At 40.5% G+C, this 22716-nt stretch overlaps 2 protein-coding genes across 3 annotated transcripts in view; both read right to left on the bottom strand.

Moving 5' to 3' along the window:
* NLE1 (notchless homolog 1) overlaps positions 1–22716 on the bottom strand; it is a 350374-nt gene that overhangs the window by 125104 nt on the left and 202554 nt on the right. The gene's annotated exons all lie outside the window — the stretch shown is intronic.
* LOC105883811 (protein SLFN14) lies at positions 5840–20845 on the bottom strand. Of its 2 annotated transcripts, XR_012913051.1 has the most exons (7): positions 20778–20845; positions 20101–20179; positions 17430–18533; positions 15626–15754; positions 14039–14753; positions 9611–11363; positions 5840–6685 (listed from the first exon to the last, which is right to left on the bottom strand). XR_012913051.1 is itself a non-coding variant. In XM_012787287.2 (6 exons), the coding sequence occupies exons 3-6, from the start codon at positions 18487–18489 to the stop codon at positions 10529–10531; spliced, it is 2739 nt and encodes a 912-aa protein (XP_012642741.2). In that variant the 5' UTR covers positions 18490–18533; positions 20101–20179; positions 20778–20845; the 3' UTR covers positions 7995–10528. The 2 variants fall into 2 exon arrangements, 1 of the variants encoding a protein (XP_012642741.2); XM_012787287.2 differs by lacking the exon at positions 5840–6685 and having other exon boundaries at positions 7995–11363.

Consider the following 22716-nt stretch of genomic DNA (forward strand, 5'->3'; position numbering starts at 1 on the left):
TTAACATGTGTCAGTGCAATATCATCAAGATTAGAGAAATATTGCTTATACATAAAACATATATGTAGGCAGAAACATACCGAGATCTTTTTTAATGAAATTTTTTTTTTTTTTTTTTTTTTTTTGAGACAGAGTCTCACTTTGTTGCCCAGGCTAGAGTGAGTGCCGTGGCGTCAGCCTGGCTCACAGCAACCTCAATCTCCGGGGCTCAGCGATCCTACTGCCTCAGCCTCCCGAGTAGCTGGGACTACAGGCATGTGCCACCATGCCCGGCTAATTTTTTGTATATATATTTTTAGTCGGTCAATTAATTTATTTCTATTTTTTGGTAGAGACGGGGTCTCGCTCAGGCAGGTTTCGAACTCCTGACCTTGAGCAATCTGCCCGCCTCGGCCTCCCAAAGTGCTAAGATTACAGGCGTGAGCCACCACGCCCGGCCTGAAATTTTTTTTTTTTTGGTAGAGATGGGGTCTCACTATGATGCCCAGGCTAGTCTTGAACTCCTGGCCTCAAGTAATCCTGCCACCTGAGATTCCCAAAGTGCTGGGATTACAGATGTGAGCCACTATGCCTGGCACAGAGATCTTATAGTTTTCACTTTAAGTTTTGCCCATGAGTTTGGTATAAATACAGAAACATGAAATCTACTAATTTATATAAAGGTTGATTATTATCTTTGCCTTATTCATTTGTTCCTTTACATCTGATCTTTCCATAGGTAACAATGGAATATATGTTTAGCATGAAAGTTCTCTACAAAAAGTTATTTCAGATTTAAAAGTCCAAATCTTCAAACGTATGCTTACCTTAATTGTGACTCAAAACCAATACTCTTTTGATGACTTAAAGCCAATAACTCTTTCTTGGCTTAACTATGGATGCAAGAGATGCCCCCCAAGAGGGTGCAAAAGGTGCAGTCCTCCCAAGATCCAGAAAGTTTACTCCCAGAATTAGTCTAAGAAAGCAAGGACCCTTTTTGCTATAGACAGTAAGAATAGTGTTTGTGAAAACAGAGTCTCTCCCATAGGAATGTGAGATGCCTCCAGCCACAGACCCACTAATCTGTGGCATCAGGTGGGCAATACCAGGATGAGGGGTTTCTAGCATTTTGAAGTTAATGGAGATTGACACAAGAAAGGGCCCTCATATGGAATTTACTTTGGGAAGAAAAAAAAAAAAAAAAAAAAAAGAAAGGGCCCTCATGGCCTGGGATCTCTTATTAAGACGAGTTTCCCTGAGAGCTGGCACAGTTGGACAAACAGAATGCTGCTGGTCATTTTTTATCTTGGGCTCCCAGCCTGATTGGTGGCCATCTGATAGAAGCCAACACTTGCTGCCCCTGGTGGGTGGAAGCCACCGAGAATATTCTCCCTGCTCACAATGCCAAGTTCTCAGGATGTAAAGAATCTCATCTTATGGTTTTCCTCCTCATGGCAAACAACATTTTCAAAAAAACTCATTCTTACAAATATTTTCTTTCCTGCCAATCTGAACTTGGAAAGGAAGGGACAAGGAAAATATTTTGCCATCCTTTCTCTACTGGGAACTGCAGACAGAGAAACGGGAGAGCTGACTTTGGTAAGAATTCTCACCTTCTGCCCACACTTCTCAGCTCTGCCAGGATGCTGTCCACAGGCTCTGGAGTGAGTGGGCTCCCAGCCTCTCGGGATCCCATCTTCATCACCAGAAACTGTACAGGAGGCAACATTTTGCCTCTACCCTCTTAGGGAATGTGACTGGGCCTGAAAATTAAATTCACATATGAAAGATTAACAGGAGAAAAACATAGAGACTTTTACATGTACCTGGGAGCCCCTATAGGAAAATAAAGACCTAAAGAAGTGGCATAACCTAAATGCTCATGTGGTAGGTTGAACAAAGAGTGACCAGTGTGGGAAAATAATTCAATTATGTATGGAGGCAAAGGAAGGTCAGAACTATTTTAACAAGGTGTGCCTGTACAGAATTCTCTTGGCTATTACTCCTGTCAAAGAATATTTTTTTCCTCCTGTTACAAAGAAAGCATCTTTCACATGGGATTATCATCTCCTGTTCTTAGGAAGAAAAATAGATTTGAATGTCCTTCTTGCATCTGCCATTTTCAAGTGCCTTTAGCTCAAAATTATCCTTATGCCAAAGTGTTATATTTGAGGGTGGCATATTCTTCCATCCCTCAGTACCTTTGAGCAAACAGGGCCTTGGTGTCTAGACCTCCCGGGTTCTGGCACTGGTAGCAGCCACAATTGCCCACACCAGCTTCCCACGGTAACCTGTTCAGGAATGAGGGAGGAAAAATGTTTCTGTCCTAAGTGTGTTACTCTGTTGCTGAATTCCCTGAATAGCTGCACCCCACCTTACCCCATATTTTATAGAGTTAGATGAAGAGCTTTTTCATCTTTTACTTGCCATCATCCTCTTCCTCTTCCTCTCCTCTCTATAAGCATGAGGTCAGGCTGTACTAATTGGAACAAGGGAGACTCTACCGCACTGACAATCATGGGTACCAGCTCAGAGGCACTGAGAACCACCTCTCTCTAGGCTGCAATGTGGAAAATGCCTAACATACCGTACTGGAGACTGCACGGTGGGAAGAAGGTCACCAGAACTATCAACCCAAACAGGATACAAAATGGAGTGTACACTATGATTACAACACTGCTAAACTATATCTGCTGATGGACTAACACTGGAAATGAATAAGCAAAAGTGAGAACAACTGTGTGAAGTGATGGTAAGAATAGGGATGAGTTTTCTTTTGTGCTTCTCTTTTTTCTAATATTTCAGTAATGTCATTATATAGAACTTGTAATGAAAGGTGTCTTTTTAAAGTTTCTTAGTATAGAAAATGCTTTTCTCGGAACATTTCATATATCGGAAGTCATTTGAGTAATAGTATTGATTTTATGGAAACATTTTAAAAGCTAAGAATTACCAAGTTGGTTAATACCATCAATATTGTAAGTGTATCCAATTCTAGTCTCTTCCTAAAATCAAAGGAATTACTGGGAACATGGAGACTCCTGCCCTTGTCTTTGACATACAGGAAGGCGCAATAATGTAGAGGCTAACATGGACTTTGGAGTCAGACAGACATGGGTTCACTTCCTAGGTTCAGAACTCATAAGTTCTATGATCTTGGGGAAGATATTACCTTTTAAGTCACAGTTTCCTCGGCTGTAAATTAAAGCTAATAAGGGCCAAAAATTGAGAGCTTTCTACCTACCAGGCTTTATTTAAATGTAGTGTTTATTTCAATCCTCATCTTGATCTTAAGGCATAGGTATGAATTTTATCTCTATTTTATGGATTTGAGAAAATCAAGTCTTAATGGGGTAAAGTAACTTGCCCAAGGTCATCCAGCCAATTGAGAATAGGGTTGGAATTCAAGGCCAGAGTCGTCTGACTCAGGCTCTTAACACTGCCTTTTCTTACCTTACATGGGGATGCTATACACAGTTGAAAGGGTGGCTGCAGGTTAAAAGATATATTTAAGACAATTTGCACCATGTCTAACACATAGTAAGCACTTAATGTATGTTAGTAAGAGGGATTTTGATGTATTAGTCATGGATTGGTGGGGTTTATTTGTCACACCTGGCTGGCTAAAAAGGAAGTACCTGCTTCTCTCACTGTTCCTTCCTCTACCACATGCCACTTAGAAGCTGTACAACTGGGCAAAGACAGCCTTCCCTAATTAAAGCAAGGGCAAAAGACTTTAACTGCCAGTGACCTGAGATAATTCTGAAGTAGTAAACAATAATAAGAGAATGCACATAGTGGCCATGTCTTAATTTCTCATTCTTCACTTCCATTCTAAGTTCAGAATGAAAGAAAAAAACAAAATTGAAAACTGATCCCATTTATGTCAACATCATGTTTACCTTCTGTTAACTGAAGATATTGAATGAGGGCAGCTTAAGGCCCCCTCCTTCCTCTTGTGGGTGAGATAGATTCAGAAGGAAAACACTGTCGCTGGAACTTTCTAAATGCCCATTTCATTTGATAACCAGCAACATCTCCTCTGACGTTAGACATATATTTCCAAGAGATTTTAAAGGAAGGAAGATGGAGACACCATGTTCTAAATCACTAGGAAATGCCTCTGAGGTTGCAATGGCAGAAGCTCAGATGCAGCAGCCCTAGAGGGGATCTGGCAGTTCATGTCAGGAGGGACTGGCTTTGGGTCAGGAATATCATCAGATGCTGATACTTTGCTTTGCAGACCAAGAAATTCAGGTTACCCAAAATTATCAAGAGGCTCTGTGAGTACTGACAGACGCTAATTATAGGAAACAGTACAGTCTAGTTGGCTGTTTTTACTTAAAATGGAGGGTAATACTTTCTAGAGATGAGAGTTGATAGCAAACATGAATATTCTTGTTTACTCTGGGTACTGTGAGATACTCTAGGGAGTACTGTCAGAGTATTTATTCTCAGAGTTGGGGTTACCAGATCAAGAATTCTATTTATATGATATACGTAATAAGCTTGGCAACTTAATAGATATGTAACTTTGAGAAAGTTCAATTGTCTGTGCCTTGGCTTTATCATCTTTTTTATTATTTTATTTATTATTATTATTTTTTTAGAGACAGGCTCTCACTATGTAGCCTGGAGTAGCTGGAGTGCAGTGGTATGATGATAGCTCACTGTAATTCCTGGCCTCAGGCAATCCTCTTGCCTCAGCCTCCTGAGGAGTTAGGACTACAAGCAAGCACAGGACTACAAGCATCACATCTGGCTAGTTTTTTAAAAGTTTGCAGAGATGGAGTCTCACTACATTGCCCAAGCTGGTCTCAAACTCCTGCCCCCAAGGGATTTTGCTCCCCTCAGCCTTCTAAAGCTCTGGGATTCCATGTGTGAGCCACTGGGCCTGGCCTGTTTTATTATCTATAAAGTGGAGTTAATGTGTATATATTTCATAGAGTTGTGAGAATGTATGCAAAGCATTTAGCAAATAGTAGCTGATTGTATTAATAGTAAGATCTCAATAAACAGTAAATATGGTTATTATAAACTTTGTACCTATTTCAAATTGAATCTTCTTGAAAATAATTTTATGTTCAGCCTGCTCAAAACCTTAGGGAAACTGAGGCAGCTCAGCTTCATAGAAGATCTGTAATAGTTTACGTTTATACCTTCTTCTCTTCTCTTAAATGGGTTTCTCCATATCAGAGTTTCTCTTCACAAAAGGTCCTGTGGTCAGTGGTATCTTTTTTTCCCTGTGAGTTAGTACCTTCCATCAGTTTCAAGTAGCCAGAGGTTTTTTTTTCCTATATAATGTCAAGGGTACATAGTTCATGTTCCCATCTGTAATTATCCAAGTGAAGTTCATCCTCTGAGATTCTGGGTTAGGGTGATGAGCCCTGGTTTTACTCTCTCTGCTCCCTTGCAGAGGCACCTGTTTGTGAGATATCAATGCCTCTTTTTTGTCATCAGAATCTGATGTCAGCATTTTGTTCTCTTAGTTAACACAACAAATCTGTATGTTATCAAGTATGGTGATGGGGGCTTTCTATGCACTTCTCATCAGAACTAATATGAATGAGTGGATTCTTTCATCCAGGCTACCCTTTTGAACCAGTGTTCCTGTCTCTAGGTATATATAAATATGCCAGAAAGACAAAAGGTTGTATGCCTAAGTATGTGCCAGGCTTAATTGTATTAGTGTAAAATTGCTAGTGACACAAATAATAAGGGAATGATTAGGGAAATTTTGTAGGATCTGGCTAAGTTATTGTTATAACCATTAAAATGATTTGAAGACTATGCTACAATATGGGGAAATGTCTGCATAATGAATCTACAGCCATGAATCAAACAACCTTGAAATCTCAGTCATAAAATAATAAGCATTTATTTGTCATTCATATATTTTCAGGTCAGCAGGGTTTTGGCCAATCTAGTTGGGATTGATTGAACTTGGTTCCAGGCCATGGATTGAGTTCAAGTTGGCTTCACATGCTTCTCTTTCCTTCGTGACTGGTGGGGCATCCAGGGCACGTTCTTCATATGATAATAGCAGAAACCCAAGAGAACAAACTAATGCTGAAAGTATATGTACAGCCTCTGTGCACATCACACCTGCTAACATTCCAAGTCACATGGACAAGCCCACATCAAAGGGGTGGGAAAATATCTCTAGCTCTAATGTTAGGAACTCCAAAGGATATAGGTATATGGAGGGATAAAGTATTGGGAACAATAATACAGTCTACAACAATACCTCACAAAAAAGTTAAATAGAAGAAGCATACAGATAGGATATAAAGTTGACTGCAAAAATTACCTATTGAGTACAACATACATTATTTGGGCGGTGTGTACACTAAAAGCCCAGACTTCACCACTATATAATATGTACATATAATGACACTCAACTCTTACCTCTTAAATCTATGAAATAAAAATATAATTAAGGCTGGGAGTGGTGGCTTATGCCTGTAGTCCTAGCACTCTGGGAGGTCGAGGTGGGAAGATCACCTGAGGTCAGGAATTCGAGATCATCCTGAGCAAGAGTGAGTCCTGTGTCTACAAAAAACTAAAAAATTAGCCAGGTGTGGTGGCGCATGCCTGTGGCTACTCTGGAAACTGATGCAGGAGAATCACTTGAGCCCAGGAGTCTGAGGTTGCAGTGAGCTATGATGATGCCACTGCACTCTAGCCTGGGTGACAGAGGGAGACTCTGTCTCAAAAATATAATAATAATAATAGTAATTTTTTAAAAAGTTAATTATACAACTCAGTCATAACTATGTAAAAATATTTTTCATATCAACGAAGAATAGACATAAATAAGCAAAAATGAAAAAAATGTTATGCCTAGATGACAAGATGATTTAAGAACTTTTTATTTTGCCTTTCTCCATTTCTCAAACTTACATGATAATATTAGTATTACCCTTCTTTTTAAAAGTAAGTTTAGTAGCTTCTCACAGCAGGCAACTGTCTTAATTTATTTCATTAAATTAATTATTTTACCCATCACATTCAGAAACTGTGAAAAAATGTAGAATTCTAAGTACAACCAAGTTAGTAAACTATTCTTAGTCCCCCCTAGTTCCTAATCTCAAAGGCAAATCTAATGAACTGTCATCATAGATCTTTGACTTTGCCTGTTGCCTACAATCAATTTAGTTACTTTTATTCTCTTATTCTTTGTTATTGCAGTGTTGAAGATTATTCTCCATGTTGACTTCTTTGAAGGCTCTACCATTATTTGTTTTATTGACTTTCTAGAAGCATTGTGCCTAGGAGATTCCAATTTTCTAAAAGCTTCAAGTACAATTTGACAAATATTCACTGAATACCTGCCATGTATGGGCACTGCGCTAGTTGCTATGCAGGAAACAAAGATGTGTAAGTGACCATTCTAACAGGAAGAGAAATGTGTACACATTTTTTGAGGGCAGAAAGAACAGACTAGGAGAAGGGTCCACTGGTTTCTACCCTGGTAGCATATTAGAATCATCCAGACAACTTTTAATAAATGCTGATGCCTAAGCCTGTGCCCAGAGATGGGGGTTGCATTGGTCTGGTGTCTGGCCTCAAAACTGACCATTTTTAAAGCTCCAGTGTGATTATAATGAGAAGTCAGGGTTGAGAATCACCAAGTTAGACCTTCTGCTCTAACACTGATTGAGCTGTTTGACAGAGAACTGACAGGCTCTCAAATTCAATATTTAAAACAATCCTTTTACAAATCAATTATTTAATCAAAAATTATAGACTAGGCATGGTGACTCAGTACTGAGCACCTGTAATCCTAGCACCTGAGCAACTCTAATCTTAGCACTTTGGGAGGCTGAGGCAGGAGGATCACTTGAGCCCTAGATATTTGAGGTTGCAGTGAAGAACTATGATGACACCACTGTACTGTAGCTCAGGCAACAGAGCAAGACCATGTCTCCAAAAAAAAAAAAAAAACAAAAAAAAAAAAAGAAAGAAAGAAAAAGAAATTATATAATGCATGCATATAGTTTAAAAAGTCAAATGGCATTGAGGCTTATAACTAAAATATAGCAGTTCCTTGTCCTATCCTCTGTATACCCCCAATCCCCGCCCAATTTTAACTCTTTATTTTTATAGAATTCACACATCTTCCTATATCGGAATGTTAATGCACTGGTATCTTTTGCAAAGCTAATTAATTGCTGAACTTCATTTTTTCTAACCCCCCTAAAAAGTACCCGAAAGCCCCCAGGAAAAAGTAAAATGAAGGAAGTGCCAAGTAATTAGAGCAGCGGGAGGCAGGGGAGGTAGCTGGCCACTGGGTTCAGACTGGCCCCTCTGGTGAGCCTGAGCACTTCAGGAGGCAGCTAAGAGAGCTTCTGCAAGCCCTGTCTGCTCTCCCACCTCTTGGAAGGCTGAGGGGCCTTATCTGAAATGACAGCCAAAAGAATAAGCCAGGCATTGTGGGTCACACCAGTAATACTGTCACTATGGGAGGCTGAGGTGGGAGGATCCCTTGAGCTGAGGAGCCTGAGGTTACAGTGAGCTATGATGACGCCACTGTACTCCAGCATGGGAGACAGAGTGAGACCCTGTCTCTAAAACAAAGGAACAACAACAGCAAAAAATTCTACACGTTTTGCCAGATTCAAGTCTTCCCAATCAAGTTCTCCTAAACTTTTCTAGAAGTTAAAAACAGCCTGGAAATAGGTATATTCCCAAAGCAATTTAAAAATCCTTACAAAGGCAAGATTGTATTGACAAGCACAGGACTGGCTCAGCCATTTTGGGAGCTGACTAGAGAGCAGGAACTTTGATCTTATTTCTAATATATGTCACACACATTGAAAAGGAAATGTGAGAGGGAGACATTGCATGGATTCTGCTAGGGCAACAACTACTTCTCTGGCATAATTTGGAAAGAGTTTGGTGCTATCATCAATATGTTTTTTTTTTTAAAGTCATAGAATGGCCAAAAAAGGAGAGACTAAGTTTCATGTAGGAGGATGTTGAAAGTTTAATTAAGGACGTGGGTATTTGAACAAGGATTTGGTTGATGAGTAAAGATCTCAGAGGCAGAGGGGACAGAAGGCTAAGAAAATGGCATAGGCACAGGCCAGGAGCCAGGGACATGTGTGGGTGGCATAGGTGGTAAAGTGGCCACCCATGCTCCCCATAAACTCTGTGAGTTGGACTGTAAAATTAACACCAAGTCATAATGGAAGAGATCAGGGATGTGCAAAGGCTCCTTAAAGACAAACTACTTTCCAGGCCAGTAGCAGAGTGTAAGGAGTATCTAGCCTAGTTGAGTGTACTCACATATATAAAAAATGAATGTGAACAGCATATATACATGTTGTGGGGAACGAGTGGAAGGTTGGTGGCCAACCTGGAAACTTTAGAAACTAGGAAAGAGACTGGGTGCAGTGGCTCATGCCTGTAATCCTGGCACTCTGGGAGGCTGAGATAGGAGGATTGCTTGAGCTCAGGAGTTCGAGACCAGCCTGAGCAAGAGCAAAACCCCAGGGAATGATGGAGCAAGACTCTGTCTCAAAAAAACAAAAACAAAAACAACAACAAAACTTCACCTGGGGCAGATAATATTGAACAACTAGTCATCCTTAGCATTCAAAATTTGCCTTAGCTTGTGAAACCTGACCTGTCTAGTCCTTGTGATGGAAAAATTTCATTTTAGAAATGATTGCAACCTTATTTTATAGATATTATAATAGTCTATTATAGCCTGAAGATGTCTAAAATTTGAATCAGATTACCAGCTTCCCTTCCTGCAAGGCTAAGCTCATATAATTCACCTTCCTATGTTACTGCTGAATGCACTGATTAGCAAAAGCACCTGACCCACTTGTGATTACAGTCTTCACTGTAAATTAACAGAGTGTGATTTTCACTTATGCACTGGTTCTTTGTGAGCTTGGTTGGCATAAAGCATCCTCAGGAGACTGATCTATACTTGGTGCAAAGAGTTCTGGACCTGTGAAGCTCAAGACCCGCAGCCAGCATGAGGGGCCAGTTAAGCTGTTGCCCTGAGACACCCAGTCAAAATAACTAGTCTGAGGTGCACTGTCACCACCCCAAAATAGGCCAGTGAGGCTGGGGTGCATTGGAAAACCTGGGAGATGGAGGTATATAATAAAGGGTGTGGTTAGGAGAGTAAATCAGGTGCACCATGGAAAGGTTTGAAAATTGGTTTGGTTTGAAGCTGTAGGGGCTCACTGAAGGTATATTAGCAGAGGATTTTATAAAATCAGTTCTCTATTTGAGGAGAATCTCTCTGGTTGACAGGACAACAGCTGGATTGAGCTAGGAAAGCTGGAGGCAGGGGACCAGTTAGAAGTCTGTTGTAATGGCCAGGGAGGAGGTGGAGAGGACTAGGAAAAGGACAGTGGCACTGCAAATAGAGTGGAAGTGTCAGCTCCAAGAGTCACTTCTGTGGCTCCAGGCCATACTGATGTGCCTTGATTTCCTTACATGTAATATTAAAAAGGAGTGGCTGTATCACCCATCTGGGTGAATGGACTCTGCTCTTCCTAGCTTCCTACCCTATTTGTAATAATTTTCAGAAGGCTACCCTCCTTTCATAAAGCAGGTAAAGGTGTTTAATGGCTCTCGAGGCAAAGCAGAGCTTAGGAAATTCCTCTGACTGGGCACATTCTGGACTGATCCCAAACACGATATTCCTCTCCAGGCCTGAAAACTGCTGAATACCATCTAGAATGATGCGACTGCCGCAAACACCAGTGGCCTGGCTGAACACAACCTCTGCTGTTCCTTGGGTCTCAATTAATCCCATTGCTTTTAGCAGTGCAAGCTTATAGCGTCCTCTGTCCTCTCCTCTCCTGCATAGAATTGCTATGTCTTTGGGCAGATAGCCACGCTGGAAGAAGTTGTGACATCTTTCTGCCACATAATTCGCTATTTGTTCTGTTGTCAGGTTAGTCTTTGTCTCACACACCCCAGGCAGAGCCTGGGCACACATTGCCTCCTCATAGGCAGCTTCCCTGAACAACGCCAATGTGTCCGGGGACAAGTTGGAGGGAGGATTTTCTTTGATTCTCTTCATTTCTTCTTTCATGACCTTTGCTATCTCCAGAGCACAGTGGATCCCATTGGTGATTGTTTTTCGAGGAAACTGAGCAGATGGAGGGGGAAGACCACTGACATCTGCATGATGGACTTGGAAAGGGTCCAGAAAAATCCAGAGAACCCCATGGTGAAGGTTTTCACTTCCAGCCCCTCTCACCTTTGGATGGGTGATGTTCTTAGCCTTCATGTACCAATCACCGTATTTACTGCAGAAATTCTCAGTCTCATCCATCACTATGTGTTTGGTCTTTAGAAACTCCCCTTGCATGAAGGTTTTCCGGGTCACAGCTTGGCAGGTGGTTTGTTGGCTGTAAGGATGAAAGTGAGAACAGGGTTTCAGGCATATTAACAAAAGGAACACCAGCATCCATTACTCTCTGGATTGGAATCAGAGGCTAATTCTCATCGGCAGGCTGATTCATTGATTCAAAAGTCTTGTGAATACCACAAAACTGGTCTACTTACAAGTTACCTGACAGACAGAATGCATACGTTTACAACCCTTCTTTTTGGGGTTATCTAGTTAAATCTGTGTGTTGAAACTTTTTAAGTGAAAGAAACCAGGCAGGAGATTTTATTATTTCTATTAATAGTCCATTTCTGTTGCTTGATCATCCTTGAAGACAAGCTCTTTACATCCTAAAGGAAATCTCAAAAGTAACTTACAGTTTTAATGGCTCTTGAGGCAAAACAGAGGAAAGGAAATCTCAAAAGTAAATTACACTTGTTACTACTAATTCTTTACTTTCTGTCTTTTTTAGAGCTGGATAACAGTCACCAAGAGGCATATCATAATTTTTATATGCAAAAGAGATATGGGCTAATTCAAGTTTCTCTAAATCAAATTCTATTTCCCCACTTATATGTAGTATAAAACCTAAAGCTTCTTTAGGTTAGGTTTTGGTAAGGGAAACATCAAGAAGTTGCTGAGTTCCATGACATGTGAAGTAGGAAAACAAATCTATAGGGCTATGTTTCTCTGGAACTACTGTATTTACATAGAACAATTTCCCTAATAGCATGTTTTAGCATGTGTGTATTCTTTTTCTTTCTTTTTTTTTTAGAGACAAGATCTCACTATATTGCCCACGGTGGTCTCAAACTCCTGGCCTCAAGTGATCTTGCCAACTCAGCCTCCCAAAGTGCTGGGATTACAGGTATGAGCCACCATGCCTGGCCATATATTCTTTTCTTAACAATTGTGGTTATTTCTTGCGTCCTCTAATGTGGATCCGAGTAATTCCTACAGATTTCCTGATTTTACATATGTCACTCTGGGACTTTACTCCCTAAGCCTTGAATCGTAACTATTTATGTACTTCTCTTCCCGTTTGGACTGTGTGGACTCTTGAAGAAAAGCACTGGTTCTTAGCCATCTTTGTGTTCCCCTCACATTAGGAGTTCAAAAGATATTTGTTGAATTAGCCTTTTGCCTGGGATATTTTTAAACTTAGCTGTAAAGGTGAATAGAGAATGTAGTCCTTAGCAGAGTCCCTAGGATCCTTTGCCTCCTTTCCAGGGTCACCAGCTGCTTGCACCCACACCCTGTCACTGCTCCAGTCAGACCTACCATTCTGGTCTAGTGTCTCCATGGCTTTGGACTTGCTATGCTTTTTGCCTAGAAAGCCCTCCTCATTTTATTGACTTCTCCTACCGACTTATTAGGAGTGTGCCCCAGGGTCTCCTTCACTGGGGGGTATTTACTGGACCAATCTCCAGCCTAAGTTAAAATAACTGTATCTTTATTATTATATTAATTATACAGCACTCACATTTTTTTTATGGTATGGTCTTCAATATGTTTTCTCCTCTAACACTAAATGTAGCGCAGTGTCTAGCTAGCGTATAAACAGTGCTCGATAAGATTCCTTGAAAGCCATATAAAGGACGTGAGAAACAAAGAAGGGGGGGAGGATGGGAGGGTGTTGGATAAAAACTTACCTGTTGGGTACAATGAACACTATTCTGGTGCTAGACACACCAAAAGCCCTGATTTAAGCATTATACAAAATATCCATGTCACAAACACTTATACTCCCTTAATTAATATTTTGAAATAATTCTTTGAAACTATAAAAAAAGATTCATTGAACAAGTAAACCAAACCAAAACCAAAATGATTTTGCCCTCATTTCCTGAATTATATAATGACCAATTTATTTTACTAAATTGAAAGCTAGAGCTTTAAATCAGAAGCAAACTTGCATATTTTCTAAAATTACTGATGCAGAACAAGTCAAAAAATGAAAATATTTTATAAACAAAATCAGATTGTATTTAATTTTAAGTTCCTGCTAGGTACGGTGTCTAACAGAAATATCCTATGACTTTAAGTATCATGCAAAAAGCATATTTAAAACAAAATAGGTTCATTTGTACTTTTCTTAAATTTAAGGCCACAGATTGTGAAACAAAAAATGTTTCTAGTTCTATAAATTTAAAATTAGGGCCAGGCACAGTGGCTCATGGCTGTAATCCCAACGCTTTGAGAGGCTGAAGCAGGAGGATTGCTTGAGTCCAGGAGTTTAAGACCAGCCTGGGCAACAGACTCTTTCTCTACAAAAAATTTAAAAATCAGCTGGGCATGTAGTGTGCACCTGTAGTCCCAGCTACTTAGGAGGCTGAGGCAAGAGGATCACTTGAGCCCAGGAGTTCGATATTACAGTAAGCTATGATTGCACCACTGCACTCTAGCCTGGGTTGACAGAGTGAGATCCTGTTTCTAAAAAAATTAAATTAAATTTTAAAAATTAAGTTATGCATATTTGGCTTATTTATAATGAGATGTTTAAATTGAAACATTATATATTTTCTTTTGTAGTTCAACTCCCTGATCATTTGGAAATTTGTATATAGTTTGTACTCTTGCACTTATGCAGCTAAGGCATTGGAAAAACTTAAACTAAAAACACAAATCACTTTTATGACACAGTTGAAAAGACTGACTAAATTTTTGTGCGTGTTTAGCTGATAAAACTCTTACATCACGAAATCCTTTAGGGAGTCGCTTTCACAAACATAGAGGATCTCTTTTGGTTTGCAGTGGAACGAATCCTTAATTTTCTCCATGATTTTTATGGCTAGGGCTGTCTTCCTGGTTCCCGGAAAGCAGTGGATGAACAATTCCCGCGTCTCCTGGAGGCTCTCAGAAAGCAACGCGCTCTGCTCTGCTATGAGCAAGTTGAAAAATTCACAGCCCAGCTGGTCACTCAGGAGAGATCTGGAGCACAGGGAGACCACCACAAGGGCCTGCAACAGGCCTTCCATTTCATCCTCATCTGCAAGTCTGTAGGATTGGGGGTAGTGCACAGGGATCTCACCAGGTCTGCACTGTGCGCTGGTCAGGTGGATCAGCTTTGGAATGATGCACACTTTTCCTGTGTAACCACCAACAGTTTGCAGTTTCCGCTTTAACTGACGAGCAGTGTTTCGGGCATAGTCAAGTCCTCCAAGCCAACTGGGGTCTATCAAGATTGTATAGAGAACCAGCGGGCTGTTAACTGCTACTAGGAGAGCATCGCACAGGATGTTCTGTTCTTCCCTTAAGCCAACATCACCAGCCCAGCTTCTAGAAAATATCACAATCCCCTGAGAACAGGGATGTATCTGTGTCTTCATTAATTTCTCCAGTCCTTCATGATCTGAGAATAGCTTCTGACAGAGGGACTCTGGTTTAAAATGTAACTCTTCCTGTGTCACTGAAAATTCAAGGAGTAGAAGTTACCAACACTTAAAAAAGTATACGGTAAGTATTCCTGCAACATTGCAGGAAGAAATTATTCTGGCCACTGAACTATGGGTTTCCTTGTTTGCAAAGAAAGCATCCTCTCTTCACAGCCCTGGACTACAATCAGACATTCCCATTTCTGGCAGCTGTAGTATAGGAGAAAGCTATCAGGGAGGGGTCTTCATAGAACAGCCTTCTGGCACTTTCTCCGCAGCCCCAGATGGTCTACTACTGCTACTACTGGTCTACTACTACTCCTTCTGGCTAGGGGTATTTCTATGAACCTGATGCTTTGGGGAAACTAAAGGCTTTCGTTTAGAACAGTGGTCCTTAACTAGCAGCAACCCCCCCATTCCCCCTCAATCCTGGGGACATTTGGCAATGTCTGGAGAATTTTTGATTGTCACCACTGGAAGGTTGCTACTGGCATCTAGTGGGTAGAAACCAAGAGTGCTGCTAAACATCCTACAATTCACAGGGCACCCCCCCCCCAAACAGAATTATCTGACCCAAATGTCAGTAGCACCAAGGTTGAGAAAACCCACTTCAGAAAGAGTTCAGGTGACCCAATGGCTCCTTCTGCATTGAAAACTCAGCACTCTAAAATTTGGAAAACTAAAGCCATAAGTGATTGGAAGCTCAAAAGCGCACAAAAACATAGTGGGGATCCAATGACTAAGAAACAAGGATTCAGACACATATATTATTTCAGGACCATTATGTCTGCTAAGTTCTACATTTGACCTTCTCTAAGGAGAAAGACTTGAACTAATTGCTACCAGTACCTCCCAACATAATTTTAGAAAATAAATACTCTGCTCAGCTGAAATCAAGAGGAAATACCTGGAAACAAATGTTGCTGCAGAACCTCCTTAAATTCCAGGACTTTTACGGGATATCCTGGGCTGCTTGGTGCAGATGAAGCTGCTGAAATCAGTTGAGAGCTGTAGTGCATGTCCAAACCGGAAGGAGCTAAACAATTACATGGAAAGTTGTTTCAGACAAAAAATAAAAGGTAAAAGAACACTTTTGTTGCTCTTCCTTCCTGTGTGTGCAAGGTGTCTGAGTTGCTGTCACATTTACTATGGCGCAAATAGTTCACACACATATGTCAGAAGAGGAAGGCTGGGAACTCCTGCAGGGGGTCACGCTGTGCATATTCCAAGTCACTGTGTGACTCAGCTTGGGCAAGTCATTTCACCTCTCTCTCATACAATGGTAACCGTCTCTCAAATTCCTTTCAACTCTCATAGTCTGATTCCAGGCTATCTCTAAGAAAAAATTGCACCATCCAAGGTGAAGCTCAGTGTTTTATTTTTGTATATACTGTTAATGATTGTTGTTTAAGTCCCCATCCAAGGTTAGCTGGAATCAAAAGTGGCAGGATCTCTAATCTGGTGGGGGGAGAGGGAAAGGGAGAGAGAGGAGAGAACTCAAACAAATTTAAGGCAAGAAAAGAATGATCCAATAAAATTCTCTAATCTCTCAAGTCTTGATCCAAGCTTCTTTTATCAAATTTGGACCATACTGACCATGAAGGCAAGTTGATAAGCTTAGTTCAGCCTATATGTCCTTTATGGATTCATTAGAAATCACCAAGGCTAATTCCAAGCAAAACTGCAAGGGAAATGAAAACACCATTCTACTAAGTATCTCAAGAATGGAAAAACCAGCACCACATGTACTCACCAGCAAATTGGTACTAACGGATCAACACCTAAGTGGACATATAGGAGTAACATTTATTGGGTGTCAGGAGGGGGGCAGGAGGAAGGAGGGGATGGGTATATACTACCACAATGAGTAAGATGTGCAACGTTTGGGGGATGGACACGCTTGAAGCTCTTACTCGAGGGGGGGGCATGGGTAGTATATGTAACCTTAACACTTGTACACCCATAATACGCTAAAATAAAATTTTAAAAAAAGCTTAAACTTAAAAAAAAAAGAAAACACCAGACGTCCTCCTCCCAGCCCTAACATCTCCTTTTGCATCATTTTCTCCCCACTGGGTGGCGCCCCAAGCCAGGTGGTTTAGGTATTAGCTTCTAAGGTTTGTCAACAATGTTTCTATTGAAAGAATTAATGTAGAGTCATTCTGAAACAATGTTTCTCTGAAATGTGTTTTTTTGTGGTTTTTTTTTTTTTTTTTTTAGACAAAGTCTCACTCCGCCGCCTGGGCCAGAGTGCAGCGGAGTCAGCCTAGCTCACAGCAACCTCAAACTCCTGAGCTCACATGATCCTCCTGCCTCAGCCTCCCAAGTAGCTGGGACTATAGGCATGCACTGCCACGCACAGCTAGTTTTTCTTATTTTTTGTAGAGACGCGGTGTGTGTGTGGGGTGGTTAGGGGTGGAGAGTGGTCCTCACAATTGCCCAGGCTGATCTTGAACTCCTGGCCTCAAGCAATCCTCTCACCTTGGCCTCTCAAAATAAGACTGAAATCCAAACATGTTTTTGACCTCAAAAAGTTCCTATTCTGAGTGGTTGGAAGTAAAGATATTAGAAAAGAGCCTTGTAATGGGAGAACATTTGTAAGCAAAACCAAATTTCTATTCTTTTAACTAAATATATGATCGAATACCCACAAAAGGGAGAGAAGGGGGCTCCTACCTGCTGACCGGGTAATGACGTCACTCTCTCCTTACCTGACTGAATATCCAGCATCATGACCACCCACTGCTCAGCTGTCAGCCTTGTGACAGAATTGTCTTTCATGATCCAGGAATCTGGGGCCTGTGCGAACACTACACAACAGAAAGGCTCCACTTGAACCACACAGACATAACCATACAGGACATCTTTCTGGTACACATTCAAGATTTTGGTAGTGAAATTCACCTTTGGCTTCTTATGGCAGAAATGGAATGTAGGCAATTTTTCTATGCAGTTTTCTATTTCTTTTTTTAATAAATCAGGGTTCACTTTTTCCCTCTTACATCCAAACACTTCTTTGCTCTTATCATCTACCCCGATGATTAGGTAGCCCCCTTGAGTGTTGGCAAATGCAGAAATATAATGAGGCAGCATTTCTTTAATCCGAGGTACAACCTTTTTGGTGGTGAACCTTTTAAATTCAACGTGTGTTGACTCAGTAAAGTTGAGTTTCTCCTTATACGTGAGTTTGTCCCTTTTAAAAAATTCTGAGGCAGACGTCTTCATGTCTTCCTCTTCCTGAATGTTTCTGTGGAGAACTTGCCAAGGCTGCAGCTCCTTCACCCTTGGCCTTGCTCTTTGGCGTCTAGACTCCTTCTCTCTGAGAAGCTCCAGAGCACTGGTGGCACTCAAGTTGATAGCGGAAGTGACATCTCTCATATATACATTGGAGCGCACACTGCAAATCCTTAGTGGGAGGCTGAAAACATCTGGGCTCCATGACTTCACAAAAATCAGGAGATTGTGCCCCTGCTGCATGTAGTCAAGGTATTTCTGTGAGCCTGAAGGAAAGAGCTTTTGAAAAGAAGTTTCCAAATCCTGTCCCAGCCCATGGCATCGGTAACTATAGGTTTTATCATCTATCTCTGCTTTGATCACGCCCCCTCCAGAGTTTAACAGTGCACATATAGCCTGGATGATTTTGGAGTTCTCAGATCTTTTCAAGTAGCTATTGGTCATCTTCTTCCTGTTTTCTTCTCCAAAAGTGACTCCGCCCACTTCTACTATCATCTCAGGATATGGCATTTCTGTATCAGTCTTGGGACCCTCCATCTCAGCAGCCCCTCTGTGCTCCAAACAATAACAGAAAGGAGTTCCTATAACCAGAACAGAAATGTTGTTTCTACATTAACAAGAATTCCAGAGATTACAATATTATATTTTCTTCAAAGCTATCAATTACTGGAGATATATTTTAACATTGGAAGTCATCTTTGATAGTACTGTTTTCTAACCAATTTGGCAAATATCCTTAGCCTTTCCAGCTTGAACAGACATAGATAAAGGCGAATGCTTAATACTTTCCCATAATGGAAAAATTGCAACGCTGACTTTTTCATCCATTTTCCATTTAAGATCAAGAAACACTAACACTGAGGCCAGGTGTGAGGGGTCACTCCTATAATCCCAGGACTCTGGGAGGCTGAGACAAGAGGATTGATTGAGCCCAGGAGTTGGAGATCAGACTGAGCAACATAGCAAGACCCTGTATCTACAAAAATTAAAAAATCAGGGCAAGCATGGTAGCTCACATCTGTAATTCTAGCACTTTGGGTAGCCATGATGGTAGAATTGCTTGAGGTAAAGAGTTCAAGAGCAGTCTGGGCAACAGTGAGACTTTTCTCTACAAAAAACAAAAAATTAGCCAGGTGTGGTGACATGTGCCTATAGTCTCAGCTACTTGGGAGGGTGAGGTAGGATCATGTAAGCCCCAGGAGTTTGAGGTTGCAGTGAGTTATGATGATGCCACTGCATTCTAGCCTGAGCAACAGAGTAAGACCCCATCTCAAAAAAAGGAAATTAAAAAGTTAGCCAGACATGGTAATGCATGCCTGTTGTCCCAGCTACCCTGGAGGCTGAGGTGGAAGGATCGCTTGAGCCTAGGAATTCAAGTTTATAGTAAGCTATGATCATGCCACTGCACTCCAGTCTAGGTGACAGAGTGAGATCCTGTTTCTAAAAAAAAACAACAACAAAAAAAAAAAAAACAAAGAAAAAGAAAAAAACAAAGCAAAACACTAACACTGGGCCCAGTTATAAAGGACATGGGTTGGCAAAGGAACCAAGGTAAGTTATTGGAAAATATGCAGAAGGCAGAAGACGCTCCTATTCATAATGCAAAGGGGAAAGAAAGGACGGTGCTAGAGAACGAAGGAAGTATAGTTTTGTAGTATATGTCCTGTAGAAGATCTTGCTTAAAAACAAATATAAATTTTGGTATTTTTATGTGCTATTTTATACATTTTGAAAAGTTTTATTCTACTCCTGAATGTCCATTGATATCAAATTCATAAATCTTTTTAATTCTTCATTTTAAAAGTACATTTCTTTATAAACAGTGTGATGTGGGAGGAGGAGTTTTCCTTCTCCCTAATAGTTCTGCCCTGTGCTGTGAGAACCTCTAAGATTTGGAAAAGAACGTGAACTTTTGAGGCATGGTCATCAAACTATGGCCAACCCTTCTTTTGCTTCATAAATCAAAGAACAGCCACTTAATTTGGAATTAGATCTCTGAAGCAAATAATTCAGAAAGGATCCCCTTATCTATGTTTAATTGCATAACAAAATATTTGCTAACTCAAACCAAAATTCTTCCTCTAGAAGGGAACCCAACTCTTCTCTGCTTTGCAAAGCAGGAGCCCTGTAGGTGTTGTATATACTCACCAAAAGGGAAAAAGCAGGCATCCGGCAGGATCTGCACACTCCTCTGATGATAGTTTGTTCTTGGTTATCTTCTCAATTCCTGCAGGAAAACAATTCTTGTTTTTTAGAAGGTGAGCCTCTTCTAGAGGTACATGTAAGTGTGGTATTTTATGGGAATTTCTCCTAACATTCTATTTATATCATAGAATCACAGAAGTGTTGGAAGGGACTTTAAAGATGTTCCAGTCCAACAATCTGAATCTTAAATCGCCTCTATAATATTCCCAACTCCCAAAGAATTGCTATCTGAACCTCCAGTAATGAGCAACTCAGTATCAAAGTTGTCCTTTCTATTTCTGACAGCTCCGTTAGAAATGGCTTCCTTACTTTCAGCTGCAATTTGTCTCCCTATGACTTCCACTGATGGGACCCACAGAACAAATCTAATTGATTTTGTACGAGCAGACCCTGTGGTCTCATTGATATTACTCGAGTGTTGATAACAGCTATGATAAATACAATATTTTCTGAGATTCTAGCTCTAGAAGAACATCCTTTCCACACTTCCCAGAAGGTTTGACTCATTTTTCTTTACAAGTTTTTACATAAGTCCTATTTTACTAAGCCCTTATGCTCTAGGACATAAACTGTCGCTAAAATGAGACGGATGAGATTTTTTAAAATAATTTTTTTTTTACCTATGCTCGTGTGTTTCCTCTTGCTGCTTCAGTTCCACATCTGGCTCTAGTCTGGGTGTTTGTCTTCTGTCACAGTCCCTGTTGCCCTTTGATATCGGCCTGGGAGGAGCAGGAACTCTGCCAGACTCCCCCAGTCTTCATAACATTGACCCACTGAGGAAGACTGATAAGGACTCAAGAAGTGCCCATGACAGTGCAGATTAGCAGACCAGGGTCTGAACTCAGGGAGTGAATGAGGTAGCAATGGGAAAATACAGGGGTGTTCAAGTGAGAGGCCAATGTTAAACTTAGCACTGCTAAGGGACAGAGCATCATTTCCATATATCATCCATGCACTTTCTGCCCTGGTTAATTGTTTGCAAAGCTCTGTGTTTATCTTAAATTTGGAAGTCTGGTACATATTCATTGTGAACAATACTAACCTATTTCATTACCTTCCGAATGACTTGTTATATTCTGTTTTTATTCTTTTTCCTACTTTTCCTTTGTGATGGACATAAGACCCAGACTAGAAAAATGCTGATAGAGTAGCAGCTGGCTATCCCTGGATTAGAGAAGATAGTTCATTTAATTTATTTTTCTTCCCTTTATTTTTTTTAACTGTTCTGTATGTTTTTAAAAAAGCTTTACAATAAGCATAAATCACTTTTATAATTAAAAACAATTAAATGGTAAAAATAAACAGATGAGAGTCTGATGCTGACTAAACTGGGTCAAGCTTCTTATAGTGGGCCAAGTAAAGGCCACTTATTATTATTACTATTATTATTATCATGGAACCCACAAATGTTCCTTTATAAGGAAAAGGGTCTTTGTAGATGTGACTAAGAATCCTAAATTGGGGAGATTGGGATTATCCTGGATTTCCAGTGGGTCCTAAATCTAATCACAGTGTTCTCACAGGAGAGAGACAGAGAGACATTTGATATACACAAAAGAGGAGGCAATGTGATCATAAAGGCAGAGATTGGAGTGATGCAGCCACAAGCAAAGGAATGCCAGCAGCCTCCAGAAGAGACAAGGAACAGATTCTCCCCTGGAACTTCTGGGAAGAATATGGCCCTGCAGACACTTTGATTTTGACCCAATGAAACTAATATTGAACTTCAAGTTGTAAAAGAACTATATAAAAGTTTTAAGTTTTAAACTGCTGTTTCAAGCCATCAAGTTTGTGGCAATTTGTTAAGGCAGCCACAGAAAACTAATATACTTCTCTCAGCAAACAACTCTGTGTTTCTACTTCCATTTGTTTATGATGAAATGACATTCTTAAATATGTCTCTGAGCATCCCTATTTTTGTTGCTGTTGTTGTCCACTGAGGCTACTGGCCCTACAAAATCCTGCTTTGTTGGCATTACTATTGTACCTGTTTGCCCAAATGGAGTTTCCAGGATAGGAGGCAGAATGGAAACTATGGTATATAATCAGCACAGCTACACAATAAGCTCCAAAGGCCTGATATCAGCTTTGATTTTAACCCTCTTTCATTCATGTCATTTCTGAATCCAGTCCCACTTTTAGTCCTCCCAAGTAGCTTAACTCTCAGCCTCACTTTCACATTTAAATCCCTCTGCTATGACTTACTTTGAGAAGGATAAAAATGACCACCATTTACTGGCAATGTGCTTACTGGATGCAAAGGACCATGCTGGGAGCTCTACACACTGAGATTACATGGCCAGTAAGTAGAATAGAGAAAATTCAAAACCAGGTCTGTCTAATTCAAAGGTTCCCATCCTTTCATTGCCCTTTTAGTTTGGGATTCTGGATTGTTTGAGAGCCTTCAAAACCAGAAATCTCCCTAATTATCTCCCTTTTTCTTCCCAGTAAACATGAATAACATAATTTGGGCAGGAGAACTAGGAACCAAATTGCTGTTCCCATCTTATTCTTCTGGGGGACCAAATCAGGAGAAAGGGGTAGAATTAATGTGGAACA

The sequence above is a fragment of the Microcebus murinus genome, chromosome 18, assembly GCF_040939455.1.
Source record: "Microcebus murinus isolate Inina chromosome 18, M.murinus_Inina_mat1.0, whole genome shotgun sequence".
Taxonomy (NCBI): domain Eukaryota; kingdom Metazoa; phylum Chordata; class Mammalia; order Primates; family Cheirogaleidae; genus Microcebus; species Microcebus murinus.

Bases quoted from the DNA above. Each gene is read 5' to 3' on its own strand.
- LOC105883811 (XM_012787287.2), bottom strand. From the start codon at position 18,489: ATGGAGGGTCCCAAGACTGATACAGAAATGCCATATCCTGAGATGATA. The intron at 15,755-17,429 runs GTAAGGAGAGAG...GTAATTGTTTAG, and splicing joins GATGCTGGATATTCAGTCAG to CTCCTTCCGGTTTGGACATG. The intron at 11,364-14,038 runs GTAAGAGTTTTA...TCATCCTTACAG, and splicing joins TCCCTAAAGGATTTCGTGAT to CCAACAAACCACCTGCCAAG.